Source organism: Zonotrichia leucophrys, chromosome 9, assembly GCF_028769735.1.
Source record: "Zonotrichia leucophrys gambelii isolate GWCS_2022_RI chromosome 9, RI_Zleu_2.0, whole genome shotgun sequence".
Classification (NCBI taxonomy): domain Eukaryota; kingdom Metazoa; phylum Chordata; class Aves; order Passeriformes; family Passerellidae; genus Zonotrichia; species Zonotrichia leucophrys.
In genome coordinates this window covers 7,216,624-7,225,935 of record NC_088179.1, presented here as the reverse complement: position 1 = coordinate 7,225,935, position 9,312 = coordinate 7,216,624, and the positions used below count along the sequence as shown (strand labels likewise).

The window sequence follows — 9,312 nt, the reverse complement described above, 5'->3', positions numbered from 1 at the left end:
TATTTAAAGAAACATGTTCAAATGCAGCATTGAAAACAGAGAGAGTGGAATGCCAAGAGTCGGAGAACTTATGCTGAGTTATGTTTTCTTTGACAAACTAGCACCATTGAATCACAACTCACAGACTAATTTATTTCTAGAAGTTACAAAACCTCCATCATTATAAAATTTCTAGGAATTCTATTAAAAATTGGTTCTCAATTTACTACTCCTACAGAGATGAAAGCAGTCTGAAGTTTTCATATCTACTCATTGTTCAAATTACCCATAAGAGACAGTTTATTCTTAAGTCTAAACATCCTGATCAAGGGAAAAAAAATGTCTAAAAAGTGACCTCCACAAGTCTTTACAAACTAAACAAGTAAGAAAGATCTACTGTGTTATAAATATACACAGTACAATATGTACAAGTCTGGTCTTACAAAATAAGAGCTTCCTAGTCCATAAAAATACTAACTCAACTACAAAGTTTTCTCAGTACTTAGTCAAGCTGTCTCAAGCAGTCACCATAGCAAATTCCTAAAATACTGATTTGTACCATAGCACAACAGCTTGAACGTGTTCACAATGGGAAAGAGCCCAACACTTCACCATAAAACTCATTTCTAAGCCTAATTTCCCACTGAGGTTTAGTGGTACTGTTAGTGTTTGCAACCTATTTTAATGTCACAAGGCCTTCACATGTTTCTAGACTGTGTTTGAACTATTCAAAGTGCTGAAAGTGCAATCAGAGAGTAGAGTTTTGTATCCCTTCTCCAGTACACCCTTCTCTGGCACTGGCAACAACAGCCAAGGGTTTCTAGGTCTGTGAGGTGCAGAAGGCACACACTCATTTGTACATGCTCAGGAAGTATTCACACACACACACACATGCACTTTGCTTTAAGGACCATAATATTCTAATATTATGGCTTCCTCTGAGTAAAGAAATTCAAAAATTCCTTTAAAATGCCTTAATGCAGACACCTGGAATTCATAATGACCCTGACATGAAGTGCTTAAAATGACTGAGATGGTGTTAGAAAAAAAATGGAGTTTTGGCTTTAAACTCAGGCTATCCAAGTATTGCTCTGGAACAGAGAAACACAAAGTCTGTGCTCTCTCACTCTATCAAGCAAGGGCCAGGTCACATTCACCACATGGTTTATCACAACAGTTAACAGCATTTGTGAGTGTACACACACACATAACCCTTGGCATTTGTTCTTCTACTGAAGGCCATCTGCAGCCTGAATGAAAATAAAACTATTTGAAAAATGTTTCAAGCATTAGCCTTCTGTACTTACACATGAAAATACAAGAAGTAAGAAAACTGAACTGTGCCTCTGCCAGAAAACAAATCACTGACATAAGTTAACACTGCCTCCTTTCCTCCTCCCTTCTCTACAGTGCTCTCCTATGACATGCATCATAGTAGCTTGTACTGTTAAAAATTAAGAACATATCCCTCTTGACAAAGTTGACAAGTTTTTCTAGTGGGCACATTGGCTTGTTGGAACGTTTATAATGATCCCTGCAAAAGGAGGTCTGGAATGTGACATCAGCACCGTTGTACAGGATGCGGATAAAGTGTTCTTTGGGCCTCTTCCCATCCTGCCACAGCTCAAAAACTAATCTGGCAGCAAATCTGGGAAATCTGGCCTCTGTAATGCCCAAGGCACTAAGAACAGGTGACAAGGTGACATCATGTGCAGAGTAGAGGACAAACACTTCCTCCTTCTTGCCCTCTGCAATACGCTGCAGCCTATTGACAGTCTGGTTGAGGAGAGGATGAGTAGCCAACAGTGCATACAAGAAGTAAAGTTTCTTTTCCTGTCTTTCTCTCTCGTCCTCCAACTGGTGTCTCTTGATTACTTTGAAGTGTTCCATACCAATGCAGCCAGCTTTGGTACATGGAAATGAGACATTATGACAGAAATAGCACAAGAGAGAATCTATAGGGTTAGAAGCTCTCAGCTGCCTGGTGGGAATGCCCACAATCTTTGCCATATCCACGTAGATCTTCTCCAAATTGCTGTTTTTCACCCGTAAGCTGTACTGCCTGCGCTGCTCCTCCTCCAGGTAGTGGTTTCTCATGGGACAGTCACAGCTTCCTGAGCAGAAAATGGTGCTCCACTGGTGCCTCATGTTAATTTTCTTCCAGTCAAAATCTGGCAGGAAGGTGTAGAGCAGGGCCAGCGCGCTCTGCAGGGTCCGGCTCTTGCCCGTGGTCTCCAGGTAGAGCTGCTTGGCTGTCCAGTCACTGGGGAGCAGTCTGTGTTTGTTGATGTAAATCTCTCTGAGCAGCTGTCCATTTCGCAGGTGTTGTACAACCCCTGCATTGTGACAGAAATTACAACACGTGATTAGAATCTTTGCAGTTATGCAAAAAAAAAGTTACAGATAGTAGCCTTACTGATAAACTTACAAAACTGAACTGCACTTATGATGACTGTAAAGAAAAGTGCCTGAAACATGAGAAACTTGCTATTCTTCAGTATCTCTCATATTCTAGGAACTAGCCTGATCTAAAGAAAAGAAGTTGGTTCCATAAAGTTTGTTTATAACCTCAGTGGTTTAATATTAATTCTTTGGACTAAGACACAGACTGAATGGGTCTAACATGACTAAAAGTAAGGTGTTTTTGAAGACTGCACCTCAGTCAGGTTTTCAGGCCTGCAGAGAATGCTGCGCCCCTGAAAATTTATGGCAGCCAATAAAACCACCAGCAGTCAGGACACAAATACACAAAATGTAAATTAGTATGTAAACTCAGAAAACAATCATGAGGCGTAGCAATTGCATCCAGCTTCCTTGTCCATCTTCCTTCAGGGAGTATTTAAATTGCTTGATAATTTATGCTAAAGCTCTGCCTTTATCCAGCTGGACAGTGTATCCTTTTCATGTGCCTAGACCTCTACTCCAGAATCCATATTTCTTGCACAGCAGCAAAGCAATAGGCCTGAAGCCTTTATGCACTACAACACCTCTGTATACCTTGCTGCAAGCCACAGGAGTCCCCAGATGCCAGCTCAGTGACACAATCCATGTGTCTGTGCAATTTCAGTGGTGTCCTGCCTTGCTTTCTCCTGATATCACTTTGCAAGACTTGATAGTGGCCAAGGATTCCTTCCAAAGGGATCCCACAAGAATTTGAGAGGCACCAGATGTATAAAGCATTTCCATAACACCAGGTTTGGCTGCTACATCAGCATCTCTTGTAGGGGACACAGGGCCCCTTTGAATCCCCGCCCTGTCAGTAACAGAGCACCAGATCTTCCTCAGGAGGGACTGAGCAGTGCTGTTTGTCACAAGGGTAACAGAGCAGCTCTGAGGTGTGAAGCAACATGAAAGAAAGGTGCTCTGACTTGCTACAAAGGAATTTAAATGGGATGCCAAGATTGACCAGTGTGTAACAGGATTGTCAAGCCATAGGACAAAGCATGGTTTCTGCAACTGTTGCCACTTTCACAGTTGAGTTACACATCCCAGCATAGCTGATGATATGACCAACATGATAAAATGGCATAAAAAAGCATTTATGTCAATATAAAGAGACTCAGAAGGTCCCTTCTCAAGCAGACTGTGTTCAATAGAGCAGAGGATGAGACAGAGCTGCTGGGGAACTCACCTGTCTGTGTAAGCTCTCCCATTTCACACAGGGAATGGCTGGGGAAGTGAGGCAGGCTGCTCAGAGAACCATCCATTTGGGCTGCAGACCCTTTGGACATATGCTTAATGAAGGCTTCAAGCTGAGGATGAGAAGGTTTCCTAGAGAGATAAAAACCAAAATGTGAAACTTCCAAAAGCATATGGGAAAGCAGTTCAAGAGAGTCAAGTATTCCAAGTATGTCAGATCAGAAGTTTCGTGATGTGAAGTTATTTCCCACTGGGACAACATCTGCTCTTACTCAGGACTTTTGCAAGTATGGAAAAGAAACCTAACTACTTACTATCTGCCAAAGAGCTACAAAGAACTATGTCTTGTCACGTTAAAATTATGATATCTTCCACTTAAGTATTTTAGAGCAATTTCTGGGGGTTGCTTTGAATTCAGTTACTAATACTGCTATGTATTCAAATGAAAAAGAAAATATATTTTAAAATCCTTAAAAAAACCCTCCAAACCTCTCTCGTTTCTGAAGTACCAACACCCTCTAACAGCACAGCCAAAGCCAGTTACACTCTAAAGGGGTTCAATGCAGTACTTTAGGCAGATGATTTTGAAGGAATTCTCAGATATTTTAATGTGCAATGCTGACCACAATCTCAGCTTTTATTTCTACTTCCTTCAGCCTCAAATCAAATAGCACATGTAGCCTTGATTACGTGGAACTGGAAAGCAGTACCCAGTGTCCCCATTAAAACTGGAATCATTGTTTAGGGTATTGCACTTTTATCCAGGAAGAGGCCAACACTCCTGGACACACACACAAGTAAGATACTCTGCCATGGAAGTAATGAATGCAGCTGGAAGAGATATTCACTAAAATATCCAAGTTAACTCACTGAAACAGATTTCAAGTCAGTGAAAGAATGCTTAAATCTCCCCTATTGCACTGGAAATTTCAAATACACCACGGATTCAGCTCACTGTGGTCCTGCTGCACAGAAAGCTACAGGTACAAAAAATCCCACAATGTAACCCAAAGGTAACCTGAACCTTTAAAAAATAAAACTGTGATCACATTGTGATCACATGTGATCACATTCCTTCAGCAGAAATGCATTACACAAGTGGGGACTTCCTTGTTAAATATCAGCAATTACCAAAGGTTACAGTCACCTCTCTAATTTTGTGCAGAACTGCATCAGAAACTGCTTAGCAACCCAACTCTGCTCCAGATGGTTCTTGTCTTAATAGGATGTTCAGTTTGAACACAGTTATTTTCACGTTGCTTAAAAAATACATACAAAATACATTTTGCCAGGTATCTATTAAATAACTCTGGGATTTGTGTTTACTGTTCATATTTACATTTGTTAGAAGGATAAACTATTTTGGATATAAAAACCTTGGGTCTCAAAAAGAAACCTGACTTGCATGAAACACCAGAGGGAGCAGTAGCACCACTAAAGCAGGAATGAGAGTCTGGAATAGAAGTTTGCTGGGACAAAGACATCCATGCTTACTGAGAAGAGCCAACTGAGCAACTCTCACACATGAGGGGACCTCTTGCAGAGCTCTGCTCACAGCCTGCACATACAGGAGGGCTCATAACAATCAGTGTCTGTCAACATAAAAGCAGCTCATATCATTTTATAAAACTTGAATTTCCCAGGATTTAATTTCTTTTCAGGAAAAAAGAAATCCTGGCAGGAAAATGTTATTATTATGCCACAACTGCCAGTAAGAAAAAAATGCAAAATGAGACAAAAAGCATAATGAGATTAAAAATCAGACTAATTTTTTCATTTTACTTCAAATTAAAGGATAACCAGCCAATTAATGATATTCTAAATCCACAGCTTCTTCTGTATATCGTAACTTTAACAGGGCAACTGAAGATCAGTATTTGCAAAGCAGAGAAAGAACAAAGCCTGATTTTTGTTTCTCAAGCAGTGGAAGCTTCCTGTGTTACAATCATACATTAGAAGCTTACTCCAGCTCCAGATGAACATTTCCAACAGAACATTTTGTACATTGCACTATTTTCACAGCCCAGCAGTGAAATCTAAAAATGGAAGAATTAAGTTGAGAAAATTAAATTACACCCATTAGCAAATGGCTTTTTAAGCTTATTACAGAGGTAGCAGGCTGAACCACCAATTTTCTAAATTTTGAACTTTACAAAACTCTACACATTAATAAATTGACAATCAAAATTTTCCTTAAACTCTGTTCATTTAATTAATAAGTTCTGTAAACACATGTGAAAGAAAACTAACAGAAGTGCTTTATCCATCCTGCTTCTTTTGCTGCTTTGCTTAGAAAAGCCTGAAAGAATTCTAATGGAATCAAATCTGTGCTGATAAAACTGCCAGCAATCACTTGTGGGAAGAAAGAAAGGGAAGAAGAAAGAAAAGTATTTATCTGTACTTTGCAAAAGGATTTTTCTGAAAAAATGGCAGGCAAAATAAATTAACTTTTAAGATAAAATTACAAAAGGGATGATAATTGATGATTTTATATTCCAGCATATTAATAGGGTGTATTAATAATATTAGACATGGAGACACAAGTTACTTAACTTTGGATTACACTGGATTTAAAGTGAGCACAGGATAAGCCCAAGCCTGCAGAAGTGCATTATGAAATATATGAAATATGACTTTTGGACATCTTTTTGAATAGAAATTCAAAGCTTACTCCTTGTTAAACAGACATCCCTGCACAACTGGGCAAACAAACATCTATTTTTCTCAGCAGCAAGACTTGCAGCAGCACTCAGGCTCCCAGCTGACAAAGCATTCCCCCCTCCCACCCCAGGACTTGGCTTTTATTTAGAATATGAATCCTCCTGTTGAATTGGCCAATTTACAGATGCTGCAGGAGATGGAGTATCCAGGCAACACGGCTGAGGCTGCTGGGGCTGCTGGAGCAGGAAGCAAAGGAAATTGCTCCGTTGTACAGCTGAAAAGACTGAATTATCCTCAAAATTTTATTTCCATAAGAGTAATCAGAAAACAAAAATGAACTAAAGAGATATCGTTCTGTAATTTTCCTGGCCTTACAATGGCAAGCTACCACATTTGCAAAAGGTAGGAGTATAAAAAATATTTCAAATTTTGTCAGAAAATGGAACAGCTTTTCATTTAAACCCACTAACAGCAGCCACACTTCCCAATTTTAGCATTTTGTTCCCTTATTTAAAATCTGTTCATTTGCCTTCTAATAATTTTATTTGTGTACAATAGAATAAATTTTATCTGTAACAAAACTGAGGATGCATCTTTTTCCTCAAATAATTAATTCAGTTGATCCTTTCGTAATTTACAACCTAAGCACTGGGATAATAGATCCCAGATTGAATACTCTGGTTTTCATGCACTAGCATTAAAATGGACCAACATTTAAATCCTTAATCAACACTTAAATATCATATTTGCAAAGGTCTTAAAAGGCTTTAATATCACCTTTTATTGCTACCCTGTTACCAGTGCACAAGGGAAGAACTATTGCATGACTATTTGAACTATATTTTGTATTTCTGCCAGGAACAGAGCTGGCATCCTTCAATAACATTTCTTTTTTTCTTGAGGAGTTAATACAAAAATGCATGGCAAAAGCTGAGAGGAGCAAGCTTCTCACAAGGAGTTGCAGAGCCCTCAGTGCATCACTCTGTGAGTAAACATGACCCCACCAGGCTTCAGACACACAAACATGACTTTTCTGTAATCACAGAATACAAGATTCTGCCTGCAAACTATCCCAAGAGTGAATCCTTTTCTCTTTACTTAAAATGCAAAAAAATAATTTTAGAACTTCAAGCAAAAAAACCATGTGTTTTCTGTGAAGTTCAAGTAGGCAAAAGAAGTGTGAGATCAAAGGAGTACTACAGTGTGTGCTTTTCACAAAACAAATGAATGAGGAAAGCCACTACACCCAACAATAGATCAGTGTAGTCCACAGAAGAGATCCTAAGGCAGCAGAAGTACAGTTGGGGATTATTTATTCATAAAGGTCTCACAGCTTGTACACTTTTATACCAACTCCTCAGCGCTCCCCTGGCAGGGGAATGAGAGGGTCTGTGAGGTCCCTTCCAGCCCAAGCCATTCCATGGCTCTGGAATCCCATCTCCTCCACTGCTGTCTGACTCTTTAAAGCCAGCAGAGGCCTCAGGAGACCTTTCTTCACCTGACTCTGGTCTGGATCCCACTCTGAGCTCACTCCAAGTCAGATCCACACTCCCTTCACCTCACAGGATGATACTTGTCTCATCTCCCCGCTCCCAGCTTGTTTCTGTGGCAGCTTCAAAACATGTGCATATTGAACCTAAAATTTCGGTATTTGTTACTAAGCTTCTTATGATTACCATCAACACCTCTCAAAATGTCTTCAAGTATATGCTAATTAACCCAGCTTACTATCAAATTACAGCAGTCTTCTGAAATCATTTTAGCATCTTCCAAAAAGCATTTCTTCTCTCTCACATACAAACTCAGCGAAGAAACACTGCATACTTTTTACTTCTGACACTATAAATGTGAGCTACATAAGGAAAAAAATGTGTGGGATTAATTTCTTTCCCCCATAAGCAAATACTACAATGAACAAATTTTCATAATATCATTCAAGTAGTTTTCTTGAGGAAAAAAAAATGCATTATTTTGTTCCCTTTGGAAATTTGCATCCAGAACAATAAAAATTATAACAATAATATTAATTGAAGTTTTAGATGGAAGAAATCTCCAAAGCATTTAATCCATTTGCTTATATTCATCCCACACTTATATGTCACAATCCATAATTCACAAAACCCAAGCGTGACCTCAAGGCTATTTTGCATATCCATTAGAAGTCCAGGGGGCTGTGGCATAATCTGCTTAATTAATGAATTCCATCAGCTGAATGCCAAGTCAAATAAAGAGCAGCCTGCATATGAGCAGCTTGCTTATCTGATGTTGTAAGTCCAGAAAGCTTAAACAAGCCAGACTCTCCATCAGACATCTCAGCTCAACTGTACAGCAGCAAGAAAGCCTCAGTTCAAAGGCAGTGATAACAGACCCTGTCACACTCCCCATTTAAACACATTTACAATCAAGCTCCAAATTTACATCACAAAGGAATATAAGCCTGACAGGCAAACGCAGCAAATAACTTCCTGATGCTGAAGTAATGAATGTTCCACTCAAAACAATGGCTTCATTCTAGCTTTATTCAGTAAGGTCAGCTTTAACACATCTGGACAGAATGGTGCAGAGCCAACTCCTTTCATCTTTCTTGCTGCCCTAAATTAGGAGAGGAGATGCTCTTTTATATAAATGTTGTTCTTGAGGAGACAAGGTCTTTCAGTGGCTGTGAGTGGTAAGGGATGTGTCATTTACACAGTGATGCTCTAATGCTCACAAATCAGTGAGAGCCACAGGTGCTCCCCTCTGGCCTCCCCAGAGCCTGGCTGTGCCCTCTCAACTGCTCCACTTGGTCATTCTGTGTCAAAGCCACACTGATCCTTGCCTTTTATGGATAGTTTTTCTGACTCCAGGGCCTTGAATGTTGTACTCCTTGCCTGAAACTGAACTGGAAACAGCTATAAAAGCTTTTCTGACAAATACAAAACTGAGGTCTCATGTGGCACACTAATATTGAGAAACACAGCTACTCATCTAACACTGTCACTTGCTGTTAACATCTTTTCAATACAGCTTTCTCATAGACATTCTAACATGACA

The 9,312-nt window shown here is 39.5% G+C and overlaps 1 protein-coding gene across 4 annotated transcripts in view; it reads right to left on the bottom strand.

Annotated features, from left to right (window-relative positions):
• The window catches only part of PXYLP1 (2-phosphoxylose phosphatase 1), a 47,656-nt gene continuing 38,344 nt past the window's right edge, over window positions 1-9,312 (bottom strand). For all 4 annotated transcript variants that reach the window (XM_064721501.1, XM_064721499.1, XM_064721500.1 and 1 more), the window contains 2 exons: window positions 3,611-3,750; window positions 1-2,315 (listed from right to left, as the gene is read on the bottom strand). In XM_064721501.1, coding sequence (XP_064577571.1) covers window positions 1,384-2,315; window positions 3,611-3,750 — 1,072 coding nt within the window. In that variant the 3' untranslated portion in view covers window positions 1-1,383. The remainder of the gene's footprint in view (window positions 2,316-3,610; window positions 3,751-9,312) is intronic.